The sequence below is a fragment of the Equus caballus genome, chromosome 6 (genome assembly GCF_041296265.1).
Source record: "Equus caballus isolate H_3958 breed thoroughbred chromosome 6, TB-T2T, whole genome shotgun sequence".
Taxonomy (NCBI): domain Eukaryota; kingdom Metazoa; phylum Chordata; class Mammalia; order Perissodactyla; family Equidae; genus Equus; species Equus caballus.
The window spans coordinates 82,904,890-82,924,249 of NC_091689.1; the positions used below are offsets into that span (position 1 = coordinate 82,904,890).

At 51.7% G+C, this 19,360-nt stretch overlaps 1 protein-coding gene across 1 annotated transcript; it reads right to left on the reverse strand.

Moving 5' to 3' along the window:
• Positions 1 to 267: 267 nt before the first annotated feature.
• Positions 268 to 12,828, reverse strand: KRT77 (keratin 77). The gene is made up of 9 exons (XM_001504457.4): positions 11,843 to 12,828; positions 7,669 to 7,883; positions 6,438 to 6,498; positions 5,821 to 5,916; positions 4,722 to 4,886; positions 3,146 to 3,271; positions 2,806 to 3,026; positions 2,339 to 2,373; positions 268 to 1,913 (listed from the first exon to the last, which is right to left on the reverse strand). Exons 1-9 carry the CDS (start codon positions 12,404 to 12,406, stop codon positions 1,615 to 1,617), a joined length of 1,782 nt encoding a protein of 593 aa, XP_001504507.2. The 5' UTR covers positions 12,407 to 12,828; the 3' UTR covers positions 268 to 1,614.
• Between the last annotated feature and the right edge of the window lie 6,532 nt (positions 12,829 to 19,360).

Below are 19,360 nucleotides of genomic sequence, written 5' to 3' on the forward strand. Positions count from 1 at the left end.
AAACGTGCTCATTCGACATTGCATTCCCTGTGCTTAGGCCACTGCCTGTCACACAGTAGGAGATAAATAATTGCTTGCTGAACAAATGTGTAACTGACTTCTCAATGATCAGCCACTTTAAGGATTAGTAAAATTATGTCTGTAAGATTTTCAAGATTGTGCATTACTCATGCAATAAAAAAATAAACTTTACATCCCAAATATGAATAATTTCAGAGGCCTGCAGCAATTAAAGAAGAAATAACTCATCTTCTGACCAAACAGCAATTCGAAATCACAGAAAAGTTTATTGTAGAAACACCCAAAATATCAAGCCTTTCAAGGTACAACCTTCAACCAGGAAATGATGAAGTCCCAGCCTTCCCCAGGCTGCACACACCAAGCCCATCAGCTGCTCCACGAGAATCGCGAACTTGGAGGTTGTGTTAGGACCCAGCAAGCAAGTGAAGGTGACGCCAGCTCTCAGAAGCAAAGCCACCTTTGCTCTCTCAAGGCCCGTTAGTTGGCAGATACCTTCCTCTTCCTGTCTCCTCCAGCACATCTCAAGCATCTTATGTAAGGCTCAGAAGCAAGAGTGAAATCCTCACGGCATGCTCACTCACAGGGAACAGGAGGCAGATGGGACTTTGCTGTCTAGGAAAGAGCACGGAGCTGCCTTGAGAATAACAGCCAGCTTCCAGACTGACTCAGGAGCGCACTGTCCAGGACCCACGTCTGACCCTCAGACTCCTCGGGGCCTGGGCACCGGGATGGAGTAGAGCTGGGCTGCACCCGGCCAGCCTGTTGGACGATTCTCAGGAGGGCCATTATGGAGCAGAGGTCAGGAAGGGCCAGGCTTCCAAGGGACGGAGGGGTCAGGAGGCGCAGGACAGATCAGAACTTAACTGCCTGTCAATCGACTCTTCCATTCACTGCTAATTACAGTCGTCCCTGTGGACAAGGACTCATGCCCTCTGAAATGCTGCCACCTTGGGCTGTTTGCCCGGGGGGTAATTCTTCCAGAGACCCAGATTCAAAGTCAGGACCAGACACAACTTAACAGGGGTCTGATGTGAGCAGCAAATCCACACTCCGCATCAGCGGGGAAGTGTGAGGCCACAGACCCAGAGGCAGGAATTGGTCCCCGGCACAGAGGTCCCCTTACCAAGCTGGCTTGCCTTGCCATCAGCTACCTCCCCAAAGGCCTTGTTTTGTGGGTCCCCTGAGGAATGGCTCATTGTTCACAGAGCAGCCCAAGGGCAGGAAAGGGAGCCTGGGAGGGAGACACCTGGTGTCCTTGACATCACCTCTCCATTATCCGCCTTCTAGATGCTCTACAGCTTTTTCTCCAGGGCCAAACTGGGCCCCTGGGCATCCCCAGGGACAGGAGCAGGGCCAGCTGGGTGGAGTCTGAGTTGAGAATGTGCCAGGCTGTGATTCTGACTGCCAGCCGTGCCCTCCAGAGGTAGATCTGCCGTCTGGGGTTGTCCACCTGCTTGCCATCTAGGGTGTAATTTATTGGCAAAACTGCTGAGACCCATCAGGAAAAGGTAAGTGAGAGAGAGTCGGGAAGGGCGCGGGGGCGGTGACAGGAGAGAGCCCTGCGGTGGAGGGCGTGGGAGGCTTCCCCTCTCTCTACTCCAGCACTCGCTTGTGGGAGGTGTTGGTAGACGTTTGGACGATCTGCACGTGGGAGGAGACGCCGCTGATTCTGCCTCTGAACTTGCTGCTGCCTCCGTAGCTCCCGCTGCCGCTGCCGCTCCCGTAACCCCCTCGACTGCCCCCGCCATAGCCTCCTCCGTAGCTCCCTCCGTAACTCCCTCCGTAGCCCCCGCGGGAGCTGCTGCTGCCGCCTCCTCCGCCGCAGTAACCTCCAGAGCCTCGACCACCGCCGCCGCCCCCGCCGCTGATGGACACCTGGCTGCTCTGCACAGCTGTGAGGGAGAGAGCAGCCCCAGCGGGGGTCAGAAGAAGGGTGGGGGCCGGACCCGCCTGCACCCGCCTCGGGGCAGCCTCCTCCATCCTTCATCACTGGCAGCAACTGCCTTGCAAAAAGATGCATTGAATGAAAGTATTCCCGTTGTGAAAGTATTCTTCATACAACAAACGGATGTACCCTAAAGAGTTCTAAGCCACTGCTTGTTCTTAGGCATCATAAAAATTAAGATAAAGAAGAACTAAAGTCTAACAATTTATTTCAGCGAATATCTCCAGGCTTTGTAGCTGTGCTGCTCACTTCGGTTTTCCTTGTGTGGGACTGGAAACTAAAACGCCCCCTGCCAGGTCCCTGCTGGCCAACCCTCCCCAGCCTCCCTACCCCCAACACCCAACAGCCCCTACACCCAGCTCTGCTACTTACAGATGCTCACGTGGCTCTGCAGCTCTCCGGACATCCTGTAAAACCAGAGCACACACATCAGCCGGGCTCGCAGAGCCTGAAGGAGGGCAGCAGCCTGGAGACATCGGAAGCAATGATGGGGGCAGCGAGAGCCGTCCCCAGGCTTCAGGGAAAGGTGTGTGCACGGGCAGGGGGGTCAGAGAGCCAGTGGGGCCAGAGGGCATTTTAAGCATTTTCTGGAAGCCTTTTAGCATTGAGGGGTCACCACCTGGCTGCCGTAGGTTGGGGTTAGGGACATTCTGCTTAGAGGCAGGAGAATGATGACGATGACCCTGCCAACTCACGTATCCTCTGCTTCTGACTTGAAGTTTCTGCTCCCCCTGGGCTACCAATCTTCCCTGAAAAGCTGGGGTTGTCTTCTCTCCAAATAGTCAGTCCCACCACCCCAGGGGTGCAAACTGCACTCTGGCCCCCAGAACACGGCCCACCTGCTCTCCTCGCCCTCCAGCAGCTTGCGGTAGGTGGCGATCTCCACGTCCAGGGACAGCTTGGCTCCCAGCAGCGCCTGGTAGTCACGCAGCAGCCGGGCCAGCTCCTCCTTGGCCTGCTGCAGGGCCTCCTCCAGGTTCTGCATCTTCTGCCGTGCGTCCTGGAGGGCCTGCTCTCCTCTCTCCTCTGCATCCGAAATGGCCATGTGCATCTGGTCGATCTGCTCAGGAGATGATCACGGAGAAGAACCGAGCAGGTACTGAGTTTCAGGAGCCCCAGCTGACCGGGCGCTGTGGGAGGCGGCGTGTCTGGTCAGCCCACCCTGAGCACCTGTCCCACCTGCTTCTTGATGTTGCTGATCTCTGCCTGCAGCCTCTGGATGGTGCGGTTGAGCTCAGTGATCTCCACCTTGCTGTTCTTCAGCTCGTCTCCATGTCTTCCCACCGTGATCTGGAGCTCCTGGTACTGAGGGTCGAAGGCAGCATCGTGGTCAGCCTGCTGCTCTCCATGAGCCCCTCCAGGAGGGAGCAGGCCTGCCCTCCCAGACCCAGTCCAAGGCTGCTCCCCGCAGGGAAAGTTCCCTGAGAAAGCCCCCCAGAGCTGTGATCCCCACACACACGCTCACAGCTATACCAAACCTCCCTTGTCTGAGCTGCAACACCACACACACATGCACACACACATGCACACCACACATATCTATATCAAACCTCCCTCATTCCCATCAGTCTTTGGGCATCCCAGACAGACAAACTTGCTTCTGGATGCCCTTTTTTACCTCCTTTTCCCCATGTCTAAGCTTTCACTCTGGCCCTTGCCCGCCCTGGGACCCCTCACTTTTTCCACCCCACCATATTCTTCCCGCCCTTTCCAGAACGATTTGCCTGGCAGGCAGGACCTCACTTCCCCAGAGGCCCTCAGCTCCACGTTTATTCACATTTTCCTCTCTGTCTCCGTTTCTGTGTCTGTGCGGCCCCATCAATAGGAACTCTACCCACGGCCACGACTCTGAAGGAAGCAAGAGTGGGGTTGGCTCAAGGGAAAGTCTGCTGCTGTTTTCACTGTTGACCTTCACCTCCCCAGTCTGACACTGAAATCGTGACACTCAGCACACCTGCCTACAGGACAGTGGGACAGAAGCCAGCCAGGATTGGAGGTGGGCACAGGTAATCCACAAAGCAGATCTCAAGTGCCTGGTGTTCAGAATTTAGTGAACGGCTTTGACACAACTGCAGAGCCTTCACCTTCCAGAATGATCCAGGCTAATTTAAGTTAAAGAATTAACCAAAGATGAGCCCAAAGACTTAGCTACACAGACGTTTATCTCATCAGTGAGGGTATGTCCTTAGCACGGAAGACCACGCTGCCACGGAAAACAACGTAGAATACTGAGTGTCACAGAAAGTCATTCATGAGTGACGAGTGAAAGAGAAAAGTAAAAACTCTATTTTAAAAGATATTGTTATGAAAAATACAAGTGAAAACCATAATGGTGTTTGAGAACATGGGTTTCTAGACAGCACAGCTGAGTTGAGTTGAGTTCTGCCTCTGCCACTCACCAGCCACAAGAGCTTAGAGAAATTAGGTGACCTCATACTCTACTATCCATAAAATAGACAAGATGAAATCCTCACCCCATCGGGTTGTCGTAAGGAGTAAATGAAATAATGTACATACAGCTCTCAGTGCGCTGCCTGGCACACATGAGTTTTCAGTAAATGTTGGCTACATGGAACCGGTAGAAAGTATGCTGACATGTTAATAGTGGTCAAGGGATATGAGTAACCTTTATCTGTAATTTCTAAATTTTCTATAACAAACAGTTTTACTTTAGAAATAGGACAAAGACAGCACAAGTTCTGGAGGTCTGTCTGGGTTTGGGATACCACGTCTGGCCGGGGGCAGCCATGCTCACCTTGGTCTGGTACAACGCCTCGGCCTCCTCCTTGCTCTTCTGAGCGATCAGCTCGTACTGAGTCCGCACTGCGTCGATGATGCTGTCCAGATCCAGGGAGCGGTTGTTGTCCATGGACAGGATGACATTGGTGTCACTGATGTGGGTTTGCATCTGGGACAGCTCCTACAAGGCATGGAGCACACGCTGGCTCCTTCCACTCTCCTCCTGGGGCCTCAGTTTCCCTCTTCTGCCCCCTCAAGGCTCTCTGGGGAAGCCAGAAGCCATGGGCATATGGGAGTCTTGGGGGAAAGTTCTTTGAATAGTTGTTGTGCGCTGAGGGGTACCTTAACTAAAGGTAAAGGCGGCCAGACCTAGCCTTCAGGGAGAAGAAAGGAGCCTGCACTGGAGTCCTTATAGACACCAGCTGCCCACCACAGTGCCCTCTCTCCCTGCCTTACTCTGGTTGGCCGCCATCTTGGGCAGGGACCTCTGACAGGCAGAGGTCCTTGCTCCTTGAAGCTACATGAGCTCTCAGAAGCAGTAAGATGGACTCCACTTGTGCAGCCACTCACACTCACTGTTGAGTCTGGGCTCTACCATTGACTGAGCAAGTAACTGAATCCCTCAGTGCCTCAGTTCTCTCCTCTGTGGAATGGAGATGCCCAAGACATGGTAAAGCTCCTTGCATCGCGTCCAGAGCAGGTGCCCCCAGTTAGACACAGGTGACTGTAGGATGGGGGTGGAGGGAAGGTGGGAGCAGACTATCCCTCACCACTGCAGACTTCATCTTTGTCCCTTTAGTCCACGCTGCCTTATCCTTCAGAGTCCCTTATAGCCCCATTGACTTCCCAGAGCTGATGAAGATTTCTGGCTGGTTTTGCCCCTGCATGTCCCCCTGTCAACCTCATTTCCCAGACAGAAGCGGGGACAACTCCACCTTCTCCTACCTTGGAATTCGCCCTGCCTCCCATCTCCAGTGGCCCCACCCAGGAATTCTGAGCACCAGGGGTTGAGAGGATGGCTGACTCTGGGCCCCCAGAGTTGAGGTGACCCAAGAACTCACAACTCTTGTGAGATGTGAGAAAAGAGAAGGGTTTCCCGTGAAGACTGAACTCACCGTCTGAAATAAGTATTTCAGGAAATTGACCTCTCCAAACAGAACGTCCATCTTGGACTGCAGGTCCACTTTGCTCATGTAAGCAGCATCCGCATCCTGAACAGCAAGCAAAGACAGGCTGACTTTATTGCCAGGCGCTGCCTCCCACCAGCTGGCTAGGTGGCCCGGACAAGTGGCAAAGCCCTCTGGGTTTATTTCTTTGCCTGCAAATTTCCTCACCTCATTCAAATAAGAGGCCTGTAAACCCTGGCTTTTCCTGGCCAGAAGGAAGTGTGACACCAAGCTCCTCCTCTTGGTCAGTCACACACAACACCCCAGGTCGGTCCCCAGGTCCCAAGGCCACACATAACGGACACTCAAAAGCTGTCAGTTAATTTAATTTCACTTTCAGGACCTTGGAAAGATAAAAACTCCAGGGTTGCTAAAGATTCACATTAGCATCACTTTCAGACTCTCCCCTTCAGTGTAAGGGCCCCAGGATTTGGGCAACACACTCAGCAGACTGGCCCCTGAGGTCACCCTGTCCATCCCTCGGTCATGTAGCATCCCACAGGAATTGCTCACTCTGCTCAGCCTCCTGGGCCCATAGTCCCCCTTGCAACACCCCCATCCCTCACCTTCTTCAGCACAACAAAGTCATTCTCAGTGCTGGTCCTTCGGTTGATTTCTTCCTCATATCTGCGGGGTGACACAAGAAATACACACAGGCTTCAGGGGCCGGCCTTGGCTCCTTGAGATTTCTCCTTGCAGCGAGAGGCTTGGAATTTCCCAAACTTTTATTGTCCTGGACTCTCGCTGTCCCCCACCAGGGCCTGCCACTCTCCCTGACAAGCAGCTGGAACCACCTCCTGGTTCTCCAGGTCAACGGAGAGAATAACAAATGACTCAATGTTGAAAACCCAGAGCCACACAGAATGCCCCCAAAATGTCCATTTTTATTTTGATGTTTTACCTTTGTAAATTTGTCAAGCTCAATCATTTTTTTAATTGAGAACCTCAAGTGACAAGCATTTTTACTAAATTTTTTTAAAGAGAAAAAAATTCCACCTAAAATTCTGCCCCCTAACACCTTCCACGTGAATTTCGTCTCTCCCTTGTCAACTCACAGACACTTAACTCTGCTGGCCCGATGCAATAAGCATGTCAGGGTGATGTTGAGAGAAGCACCCTGCAGCCCCAGCTTCGGGAGCAGGAGTCGCTCAGATGCCCGCCCAGTGCCAGGGCAGCTGATCTAGAATTAGACAAGTTCTGTCACCCCTACCATTATTATTAATAATAGTTAGTGCTTATTGGGTGCTAGTATGTGCAGACATAACCTAATAACTTACTAAAAATACTTGCATCCGAATCAGCCGTTCTCAGTCCACCAGCATCAGCATCGCTTGGAAACGTTAGAAAATGCAAACACCCTGGCCCCACCCCAGACCTTCTCAATCAATCTGCTTTTAACAAATTGGTACACACTAAAGTTTGAGAGCCACAGATAGACCCCTCACAATGACCCAACAAGGAGGGTCAACAATGTGAGTGCTAAAGTCTTAGAAAGACAAACTTTCAGGCAGCCAGAGAGCGGCAAAGCCCACACCGAAACGCAGATTCATCTAGCTCCAACATCCGTAAAGTCAATCTGCCCCTCCTCATCCAATGCAGTTGAGAGCTGACTGGCAATACCATCCTACCAGGGCCACCATATGCAAAATGGCGCCCCCTGTGGTTGTGCAGTGCAGAGCCCTCGTGGCGCTGAAACCACCACCGTTTGCACGTTAACACTAAAGCAGGATGTCTTGCCCCATGAATGAGCTCCCTGCCATCTCCTCCCCGACCCCTTTGCTCTGCCTGGAGCCTCACCTGTTCTTGTAGTCCTCTACGACATCCTGCATGCTCCTGATCTCTGTGTTCTGGCGCATCTGCTCCGCGTTGAGGAAATCCACCTGCCTCCGCAGTTTGCTGATGTATTTCTCCAGGACGGGCTCCAGGTTGTTGGTCCGAGTCGACGTGTCCACCTGCTGCAGCAGCTCCCATTTCGTCTGTAGCACCTGATTCTGCTGCTCCAGGAATCGCACCTAAAAGCAAGAGACCTCCAAGTTCATGACTGTGGCCATGGGTCCAAGAAGCTCCCCCACAGGGAGGAGGACAGACAGCCCCAGGGCATAACCAGACCTCTGAGAACCAGGATGGCCTCTGCAGGGGTCAGAGAGCTTCCCCTTCTCCAGGACCAGGACACACAAACGCAGGGTGCTTTCTGATGGTTGACCAGTGGCTGTAAGTTCAACTTGCCTGAAATTAACACTAAGCTGACTCTGGTGCAGAAGGTAAATCCCTTCCAACTGAGGGCCTTGTCTCCTTCAGCTGTGGCCATTTACGTCATAGAGCTGTCGCTCCCTGCACCCAGATCATCATGCCAGCGGAAGGAAGTGGTGACCGGAGCATGTGAGTCACTAACACATGCAAGGCTCCTCTCTCTTTGTGGTTGAAATGCCTTATGCGATTGAGGAGAGGAGAACTTAAGAGGAGGGAAGAATTTGGCTTAGAATATTAAACTGATCCCTGAGCAGACTTGCCTGAGTGTCCTCACCCTGCAGGCCCCCCCGCCCCCACCACTGCCTGCCAGTATGTTTTTCAGGAAAGTCACATCACTTAAATGCTTTTATAACCCAGACAGAATTTAAAAAGTAAATGCTCTCAGTTTTGTAATGTGGTATAATGCGTTCTAGTGCCCCAAAGTAAGGATTTGGGGTTGCCTAGTGTTTGGCAAATACCCATATCGCTATTTCCTTCATTAGCTCAGAGAATGGAGAGGGGGCATCACCCTAGGGTCTCGCTACCTCTTCCCCCAAAACTGCGGACACAGAGGTCAGGCACAGGATCCAGAGAGCTGAATGGCCGTGCAGACCAAGTGCGTGGACTGCCCTTTGCATGATAATGATTGACCCTCACCTTCCCTCTGCCTACAGATGGAGCCCCCACCCACCCACCCAGGTCTTAGGTGAAGATGGTGGATGCCTCTATGCTGTGCTCAGGTGCTTGTACACACACACCCACACACACACACACGTCCCCTCCAGAATCCATCTGGGAGCTGGGTATGGGGGCAAACCCACTGCTTTGTGCTGTCAGAACAGAACCCTGAAGACACTCCCCTACAATGTGGCACTAAGGAGGGTGCCCAGGATCCCCAGCCCTTGAGTCCCCCCGGTCTGAGGTCCCAACCCTTGGTAACTCTCTTTGGGTTCTGACTCTAGGCTGGAAAATGTGTGCAGAGAACACTTTCCCGTGACCCAGGTTTGTTCGCTTTATCAAAGCAGGAGATGAGGCAGCCAGCTCGCACAGCTTTGCTGGCACAGCTCAGAACACCCCGTGAGAAACACCTGCCACCCCGCCAGTTTTACCCTGGCGCCACTCCCCAGGGGTGGAGAGACCAATCCGACACTCGATCACAGCCCTGTGCTCTGTGTTGTGGGAACCAAAAGAAAGAATCTTACGGTCCCACGGGGAATCTCCACTCAGACAGCAAGGAGGTGGTGGAACCCCACTGGGTGCTCTGCCCCAAGCGCGGTGTCTCAGGAGCTCAGCAAAAGAAATGGGGTTCTCATCAGGCCACCCGCACTGCAAAGCCCGGGGCTGGCTCAGGGCGTGCCAGGCAGTTTTCATGGAATTTATCCACTAGAAAAATCAATGAAAGCCATTGTGCTTTTTCCCCAGGTCCCCCAAAATGCTCCTTGGCTGTGTCCCATTGGCAATACTCAGGGGAAGCTCAGATAACACAGATAAAACTTAGCATCCTACTGAGCTGACCTTCTTACTGGGAAAAGCACACCCCACTCGGCCTCTTGTGCCCCTCCGCCTCCCACTTGGGACTCTCCCGCCACAGTGACTGACCCCAGGGGCCGCAGCAGCCGGCTCTCCCCAGCATTTTGCCTGCCTAACTCCTGTTAGATCACCACTAAGGTGGCATCCCCTGGTGTTGTCCCTTCACACCCCTGTTGTTTCCCCGTAGCATCTATCGTGATTTGCGTTCTTTTGGCATTGTTTTAGTGTGTCCCTCCCCTGCTGGGGTGTGAGCCCCAGGAAAGCAGCCCCATGCCTCTTTGTTCCCCAGTGGACACAGGGCACTGAGACCCATGGACATATGGTGCCCAACACAGAGAAGACAGTTCAGAAGTGTCCTGGACTAAGGAGATGCTGAGGGCATTGGAACTGCCTGCTACTACTGCCCAGGCCACTCCCTACCCTGGCATAGAGGATTCGAGCTCAGCTGAACAAGCCAGGCCAGTGTCCCCATGGGAAGAGCTGGACCCCTCCTTCCTTCCTGAGGTCTCTTTCCTTTGTTGTCAGTTCTAAAAAAGACTTCGTCTCCATTCCCACTCTCTGAGGGTCCCAGCCTGACACCTGAAGGGCTGACTCAGTTTTGCATTCAACACATATTTATTGAGCCAGTTTCATGTGCCAGGCACTATTCTGGGTGTTGGAGATTCAATTATAAACAAAACAGACAAAACTCATTTTTCAGGAGTTTACATTCTATTCAGAGATGACTGTAAAGAAACAAACATGTGAAATACCTGGCATGTCAAATGGCTGTAGGGGCTATGGCGAAAAGTAACACAGGGAAGGTGGATAAGGATGCTGGTATGGGGGAAAGCAAGGAAGGTCTCACTGAGACAATGGCATGTGAGCAAAGACCTAAAGGAGGTGACAGGGGAGGCCAGACCACTCTGGAGGGAGGAGTTCCAAACAGAGGGAATGGCAAGTGCAAAGGCCCTGAGGTAGGACCATGCTTGGGATGCTGGAAGATGCAAGAATGCAATAAGGCACTGGTAAGCAAGGACAACGCAGAAGAGGAGTCAGAAAGAGCGTGCAGGGCCACTGCAGGGAGTTTGTACCCTGGGGAGCTAAATTGCAGCCCTCACTCTGCTCACTAAACCTTGCAGCCTGAGATCTGTTCCACCTGGTGGTGGCAACATTGCCTAATTCTCACAACTGCAAGCCAGGGGTTAGCAGCATCTGGGGATTGGAGGGCCAGATCATGTAGAGGCTTATAAGATCTTAGCATTTACTCCAAATGAGACAAGAAGCCAACAGAGGGTTCAAATGGAGGAGTGATGTGATGAATTTTTAAAGGTGGTGCTGAGAATAGGCTGGATGGGATTAAGGGTGAAAGCAAGAAGACCAGATCAGAAACTAGGGTCAAGAGTCACTGCCATCGAAGGACCTGTGTCCTAGTCACCCTGTAGCACCTGGTACAGTGTCTGACATATAGTAAATGCTAAGTAAATGTTTGTGGGCTGGATGGGTGAATGGATGGGTGGATGGATGGATGGATGGATGGATGGATGGATGGATGGGTGGATGGGTGGATGGGTGGGTGGATGGATGGATGGATGGATGGATGGATGGATGGGTGGATGGGTGGATGGGTGGGTGGATGGGTGGATGGGTGGATGGGTGGATGGATGGATGCGTGGGTGGATGGGTGGGTGGATGGGTGGATGGGTGGATGGGTGGATGGGTGAATGGATGGATGCGTGGCTGGATGGGTGGGTGGATGAGTGGGCGGATGGGTGGATGGATGGGTGGATGGGTGGATGGGTGGATGGGTGGGTGTATTGGTGGATGGATGGATGGATGGATGGATGGATGGATGGATGGATGGGTGGATGGGTGGATGGGTGGATGGCTGGGTGTATTGGTGGATGGATGGATGGATGGATGGATGGATGGATGGATGGATGGTTGCAAAGTGAATAATGAATGAGAATGAGGTTACTACATCATGTATTTTGTTTGTTTGGTATTTTCATTCCTCTTATCTGCTTTCTTGCCAAAAGGAAAAGATAGAGATAAATCTCCTCAATAAGTCAAGTTGAGGCCTAAATTAGGCAAATGCTTTCTTAAGACCCCAGGACACACATCTGGAAGTGATTATCACCACCACACTGAGTGGCGAGAGATGGCAGGGCACAAGGCCCTCTCAGTCATTTGGTCAGAGACCAGAGACTCTGCCTGCCCCTGGGGTACTCACCTTGTCAATGAAGGAGGCGAACTTGTTGTTGAGGACCATGATCTGCTCCCGCTCCTGGGCCTTGACCCTCTGAATTTCAGGGTCCACCTCCAGGTGAAGTGGCTGTAGGAGGCTCTGGTTAATGGTCACCTCCTGGATGCCTCCCGGGGGACAAGAAGGACCAAAGCCCCCAAGCCCAAAATTGCTACCCCCAAACCCAGCACCCCCAAAACCACCTCCTCCATAGCCGCCACTTCCAAAGCCACCGCCCCCAAAGCCACCACCACCCCCAAAGCTTCTGCTCCCTCCAAATCCCCCTCCTGCTCTCCCGCCCTGGCAGAATCCACTGGTGTTTCTCCCCACCAGGTTAATAGAGATGCTTTTACTGCCACCCAGATTGTAGAGGCTCCTGGAGCCAAACCCCTTCGCAATGCTCCCATACCCACCACTGCCACACCTCCCTCGGGCCTGACACACAGACCCCACAGCCCGACTCCCACCACCAGAGCCTGCAGAAGAGCCAACGCTGTAAAGCCGTCTGCTCCTTGAGCTGAACGCCGACCGAGAACTAAACTGGCGGCTCATGGTTACTGGAGCATCCAGAGAAGCAGCCAGGAGAAAGGGCCCAGCTGGAAGGAGGCGGAGACCAGGGGCAGAAGGAGCTCTGACTCCTTTGGCAAGAGATCTGGCTCAGTCTGTATATATACAGGCCCTCACTGGGCTGGGCACCTTCCGAATCCTGGGAGGGGAGTATTCATGTTTAGTTTGCCTGCCAGCAACATCTGCTTAAAACCTCACACCTAGGAGTTGCAGAAATTGCACTGTAGACAAACTTCCCCAACTTGATCATTTATCACTCATCTCTTGCCATTTAGAGATCAGACTGCAATAATCTCTCAGGATCAAGTTTAGAAACTCATATACAGTTTCCTCCGAATCATTGGCCGATATCTTCCTAAGAAACTCCGCCATTGAGTTGTTTGTTTTGGGGTGTGCCCGGGAGATCTGGGGCGAAGCTGGGGTTGTCCACCTGTCTTGGAACCACAGCTGGGACAAGGGTGGAGACATCTACTGCCATCGCAATATCCTGGTGGGGCAAAAGTCTTGTTCTGACCTCCCACACCCTGCTTCTGCTCCCCTCTCTTATCGTCCCCAGGCACACCCCAGATTTTTATCACATGAAAACACAGGTTTGTGGTCATTGAGAGCAAGTGAAAGCAGAGGACTCTGCCCGTGACTGCCTACATCTGGCCGCGTGCATCACGCGCTGCTCCATACGCTTCGGGCTCCGCAAACACGAAACAGACGAGGTCCCGAGCACTAAAGCTCTGTGACTGGAGGTTCACAGAGCATCAGCCAGGACCTAACATTGTCTTCTAGACCAAAAGACAAACTATCCCAAAGTCTCTCTCCTTTTCTTTTTTCTTTTTTCCCATTTCCAATCTATTGTAGACCAACACTACAATAGAATAAAATGAACTACCCTTCAAAGGAGATTTTTTTTTTTTAAGATATACAAAATACAAGCCCCAGTGTTTTATTTTTAGATTCAATAGATATAAAATTATTCTATGGTAAAAGGAAAAAAGAGTAATTAAGCTCCTAAATAGTTATTCTCAAATTCTGTGTTTGTGTTCTCTCAAACCAGTAACGCAGTGACCACGGCCCCGTGCGGGTGTGCGGGCCCACATTCTGTGGAGCACTGACCCAGACAGCAAGCATGGGCAAAACTCATTCAGCAAATGCCAGTGTCAGCCAACAAAAATGTGTGTTTGCCCTCTGGACTCAAATAGATGGTGAATGTCATCCAAAACTTAATAACAATAATAATAATTTAAAAACTTGGAGGAAAAACACTCCAGATTCAGAAAAATAGCTAAATGATGGCTTACCCACTTGGAAACATTTATTTAAAATTATCATCATGGAGACCATGTAGCAGCATTAGAAAACACTAGCGATACAATGTTGAAGGAAGGAAGATAAATACACAATGGTGTCTGTGCTATGAACTCATAAAAATTAAGAAGGTAGGCTTAAAAAGTAATATAGAAAGTGGATTGTTTTTATTAAGGATTGTAGGAGGTTTTCTTCCTACTATTTAAAATGTCTTTTTCTTTTGTATTTGTGCAATAAGCAAATATTTTTGCAAACGCTGGAGCTGAAATCACAGCTGCCAACAGCTATAGAGGTGGGAAGAGGCAGGTGGTGGGAAAGAACACAAGCGCTGTTGGGCGCTGTGGCGGGCAGAAGGCATCCCCGGACTGGGAGGGGCTCTGCGGGCAGCCTCCAGCCTCCACGCCCTCCTGTCTGCTGGGGACCTGTTTAGTTTGTGGGATAGAAGAAAAAGTAAGACTGAAATCTACAGTGGCAGGAGCTGGTTTCAGCGCCCAGCCCTGCTGTTACTGACCTGTGATCTTAGGCAAGTTGTCCACACTAGAGCCTCAGCTACTCAAAGGAATCAGAGTATCTATTTCCCAGGAAGTCAATGCTACAGGCCTGTGAAAAAGCACAGAACAGCATAATACACCAAACAAGCGTAAACATAGCTACGCTCAGATCCTGGTAGCATGACCAACTGTCCGGCTTTTCCTAGAATTTCAGTGCTTAAACCAGGGCGGTCCCCAGCAAGTCAGGACAGTTGCCACCTTAGTCCTGGCACCTCTGGGCTGCACAGCCCTTGTCCTGAGCCTAACCCCCATGGGGAGCTCTGGGTGGGAGAGGGAAGCGCCCGGGCGCAGGAGACATAAGGAGAAAGCCCGTTGACCCTGAGCAAGGAAAGGGAAGTGGCGCTCCAGATTGGGATGGGTCAGCGTGAGAGAGTTGCCTGGAGGCAAGGATTCTGAGTCAGGAAGAGACAGAGAAAACCGGGGCATCTGGAGATGGGACGGCAGGTCCCAGGCAGGAAGCAACAGTGGCGTGGTGAAAGATCCTTGGACTGGGCCTCTCAAAACGTGGCTTTGAATCTTGGCCCTGCCCTCTCCCAGCCCCGTGGCTTGCACAGATACCTGACTTCTTGAGCCTCAGTTTCCTGGCCTGTAGTTTCAGGAGAATAATACCAGCTTCACAGGCGGACTAGTGAGCAGCTGAGATCAAATACGGAAGAGCCTATTGGAAACCCCAAAGAGTCATACAAGCCACCTTCCCCGCCACCTCCAGGCAGCCTTCCCTGAAGACTCTAGACACATGAGCCCACCTCCCTCTCACCTGCTGCCATGCTTTTTTGCCTCACTCACTTTCAACCCGTGTTATGAAGGATGCACGTAGTTAACCTCTTCACATACGTCTCTGTTGCCAACTGTGTAAATAGGAAGCTCACCCAGGTTGATATTTACCTTCCTGCTGAAAATGGGGAATTATTAAATTGTTATAAAGTAAAAGAGGAACATTTAGGAAGCCTTTTGTCTCAGGGTATGACCATCTGCCAGCACCCAATGCCAATCCCCTGACTATCTCCTGTTAGCTGATGGCCCCTGGTGGGCTGCTGTCACTCCTGTGAAGGGCTGGGGCAGGAGTGCCCAGCAAATACCACCACCTGAGCCACTGGTGTAGAGTGACAGCCATTCTCTGCTCCCTCAAACCAGAAACTCGCTTAAAGTGAAGCAGGAGAGGTTTTACTCATCCAAAGGAGGTCCTCGACCTCAGGCCAACATCAGATGGTGGGTGAGGTTTCTCAGGTAAGTTGCCACCCCTAAAGGAAGCTCCTCAACCTTTTGGACGGCACAGGGCAGTGGTTTCTAAACTCACTACCCCTTGAAATCACCTGGAGAGCTTCGAAGCCACGGGTGCCCGTGCCCACCCCTGGAGACTTCGCTGCTCTGGGTACAGGCTGGGCTTTGGAATTTTTAAAAGGTCCCTGGTGGTTTTAATGGGCAGACAAGTTTGAACACCACTGGCTTACAGGAAGCAGAAGGATGAAAGAAATTCCATGTGGTCCAAGGACAAAAGAATAATAATGATCATAGTAATAATAGTTCACCCGTTTCAGAGTGCTCTCGGGTGGCTGTGCTCTGCGCTAGGTCAATAACACGGATAGTCTCGTTAAATCTAAAAACCACCCTTATAAGAAAGGTATTCTTATTATCCTCATTTTATAGACGGAGAAAAGGAATCTTGGAGGGATAAAGTTACTTCTCCAAGAACACACAGATGCAAGTGGTGGAACGGAGATTGGACCCCCGCACTCCTGCTCTGGAACCCACGGGGATTGTGAAGGAGGTGGGGTCTTTGGAGCGAGGGGTCCCCTTCCTCCTCTCCTCATCTCTCCCCACCTGCCACCAGGACTCTCCTTAAAAGGAGGGGCGAAGCTGGTTGCAGGCTCCGCTTGGCCTGCTGGTCCCTCAGGCACTGGGACCCAGGGCTGCCAAGAGGGCAAGTCCCAGGGCAATTCTCAGCCACCAGATCGCAGTCTCGGGCAGCAGCGAGAGGCAGGGTTTGAGAGGAGCTGCTGGTGTGACTGGCAGGGCCTCCCCATCGCACCCTGCATCTCCCAAGTCTGAAAGTGGGGTATCACAGGGCAGCTCAGAAGTGGGGCAGGGGTGTGGGGACAGAGGCAGGGCCCCTGGGCAGAGACAGGGAAGGAAGGAGAATTTCACTCGCCAGCTTCCGCCTAGGGAGGAGTGGAGAGCTGCAGCCCCGTGCGGACTTTAATCTTGAAATAGGAGCTTTTAGACCCTTGGGCAGCAGAGGAAGGCAGGGATGTGACAGGGATCAGGAAGAGCAGAGTCCTGGGACTGAATCAAAGCTCCCAGCCTTGGCTTCGCACACCCTCAGACCACTATTCTCCGTGCATTTCGTGGCAGACCTGAACTGGTGACACAGACCATCGGCCCAGCGCCTTCATTTTACGAGAAAGAAATAAGTACAAGGAGAAGAAAGGACTAGGTCAAAGTCACAGGGGAAAGTTGGTGGTACAACTGTAGCTAGAGCTTAGGTATCCTCCCTCCCAATCCAAGAAAGAACGGGAGGCTACGAGGAGCTTCCATCAGCCCCTGAGCTCCCGGATCCCAGGAGAGATGGGCAGACGGGAGCTCCGCCTCCCAGCTCAACCGGCCTGCATCCAAGGCAGGAAGGGGGTGCCGGGCATGGGAGCACCCCTGGTGGCCCCTTCTCCTGATTTCTGGGTTAGGGTGGGTGTTGGGGTGTCACCAAAGCCTTCGACCTCATACTCAGGCCTCAAACCAGCCAACACCCCACCTCTGACATCCTTTCGACTAGAATCCCAGGGACCCATGGAAACTAAGGATCAGGCAGTCTCCCTCTCTCTCATCAAACCCAACAGGTGCTCTCGGGCCAGAAGCCCTCGCAAGGTCTCAGAGCGGCACTGCCCATTCCCATGGCCACAGTCCAGAGACAATATTGTCCCAGGCGCATTAAGCTCCTCCACCCGCCGTGCTGGAAGTCACGACTGTTTATACACCCGTTTATAAAGCTGGCGACTCTCTCTCATCTCTGAGGAAAGGGAGCAGAGGTACAGGTGTGGGCCCAAAGGAAAATAAAGCTGCGGTCTTGACTTGGATTGACCTCCAAGAGAAACTGTGAGGCCCCAACAGGGAGCTGGAGTTGTCTGGGCAGAGGATGCGTCTCTGTACTGGATCAAAGAAGGAGACGAGACAGACTCGAGGTACCAGGGCTAGGCAGTGGTGGGGTAGGGACCAGAATCCCAAATCCATGGGGAAAGTATGAAACCTGTGGGAAAATCCCAGATCAGATCTCACCTTGCCCACGGGGGGAGAGATTACAGAGCTAAACAAACATAAGGAATTAACAATTTATCATCATCCCCTCCATTTAAGGAATGGCTGCGTTCCTGAAATGGCCATAAATAGTAGTGACCCTTTTTTGAGCTCTTACAGTGTACCAGGAGTTAAACAGATGACATCATTCAACCTGCACAGCCACATTTTCCCAAGGAGACTGAGCGGGGTAGGAGGGGCGGGGGACCTCGGGCAGCATGCCCGGTTGCACAGGGTGCTAGGCCCAGATCACCCCCGGCAGCCTGATGCCGAGGCCTGAGAGCTTCCCACGGTGCTGGATCACTCTCTGCTTCCTGAAGCAGTTTAGGGAAGCTTTGGGCTCAGGCTGCTGGAGTCTGAATCCTGGTTTCACCCCTTATTGGTCGTATGACCCCGGATAAGCTCATGAACCGCTCCGTGCCTCAGTTTCCTCATTTCTAAAGTGGAGGTAATAACTCTGCCTGCCTCTGTGAAGATTCAGTGAGTTAACTTGTAAGAAGCCGCTGGCAGAGTGCCAGGCAGATCACACGAGAGCGTCATTCACCGATTATTATATCGGTGCACAATGGATGCGGATTGCTTTAACCAAACTGTATTTTCCAGCCAGCTTCCCTTAACAAATCAGAACGTCATCATGAGCAAGAAAAGATGTTGCAAATTGTACCAAAGATGCAGAAAAGCTTTTCTTTAATCATCTTCTTAAAGAAACAAGCCAATTTCTTGGTAGGTTTGAAACGAATCAAAAGCATGTCTTCTGTCGTTAGGATAAAGGCGACCCTCTCCTGCCGCATGTGGCAACAGTGGGTTTGCTTCTGAGAGGTGAGGCTGCAGTGGGACAGCCCCTGGGCTTCCCTCTCTCTGAATTCCAGGTCAGCTTTTCACTCTAGAGCTAGACCTTTCTCTGTCGAAGCTGCAGTTATCTGTCGTGTGTATCTAGCCTGGTGAGCTCAGGGCTCTCTTGCAGCCGTGTGTTTACATAGCCAAGAGTTTCTGTGATGCCCATGGGTGCATCCTCTCTTTCTGTTTATCTGACATCCTTCATCAGTCCTTTACGCTAACGAGGACCATGCGTTATGAAGAAGATACGCACACACATCCACATTAGGTTTATCCACCTTTTATTTTGCTTCTCCCACCTTATGTCCCTGATTTGAGAGGGGGCCTCCCAGCCCTGCACTGAACCTGTGCTGTCCACAGACTCCTGGATCTGCCTTGATTCAGTGCTGTGTCTGGGTCAGGGGTGGGGGTGACCTGTCACGCAACCATTCCAAGTTCTTTTGGGTTCTCATAACTCTTCGTATTTGAAGGCTCCACCCCACATCATATCACTCAGGATAAAACACACCCTCGGCATAGATAATTTTTTGCTATAAAACATTTGAATTTTTATCATTGCTTTTGAAAATATTTTACTATCAGCAACTCATTTGATTATGAGTAGCTGTAATTACTGGGCAATTTCAGATAGATTTGGAATTACTGAAAAGCAAAGAAATCTACCCTACAATTTTTTTCAAATGTAATGAAATTTTTACGAATTCAAAATCTTATCAGTTAAGGAAGTTGATCCATGTCATCCAGAGCGTCTGGTGGATGAAAAGATCCAGCCACTCAGAACTGCCTCTGAGGGTCTCCCTCCAGGGTCAGGCCAGAGCTCAGTGTGTGAAAGAGACCTCAGGTGACCCACTGGCCATGGAGATGAGACCCAATTACCTTAGAACCCAGAATGAAAATTCCACCACCGTGTCTGAAACATAATGCAGTTTATTGAAGACACAGAACAGAGAATTCTTTTCTGGGAGCC

Excerpts from the sequence above, each read along its gene's own strand:
- KRT77 (XM_001504457.4), bottom strand. The coding sequence starts at position 12,406 with ATGAGCCGCCAGTTTAGTTCTCGGTCGGCGTTCAGCTCAAGGAGCAGA. Across the intron at positions 3,272-4,721 it reads AGGCGTTGTACCAGACCAAG|TACCAGGAGCTCCAGATCAC; the intron begins GTGAGCATGGCT and ends TTCGACCCTCAG. Across the intron at positions 3,027-3,145 it reads TCAGCAACATCAAGAAGCAG|ATCGACCAGATGCACATGGC; the intron begins GTGGGACAGGTG and ends TCTCCTGAGCAG.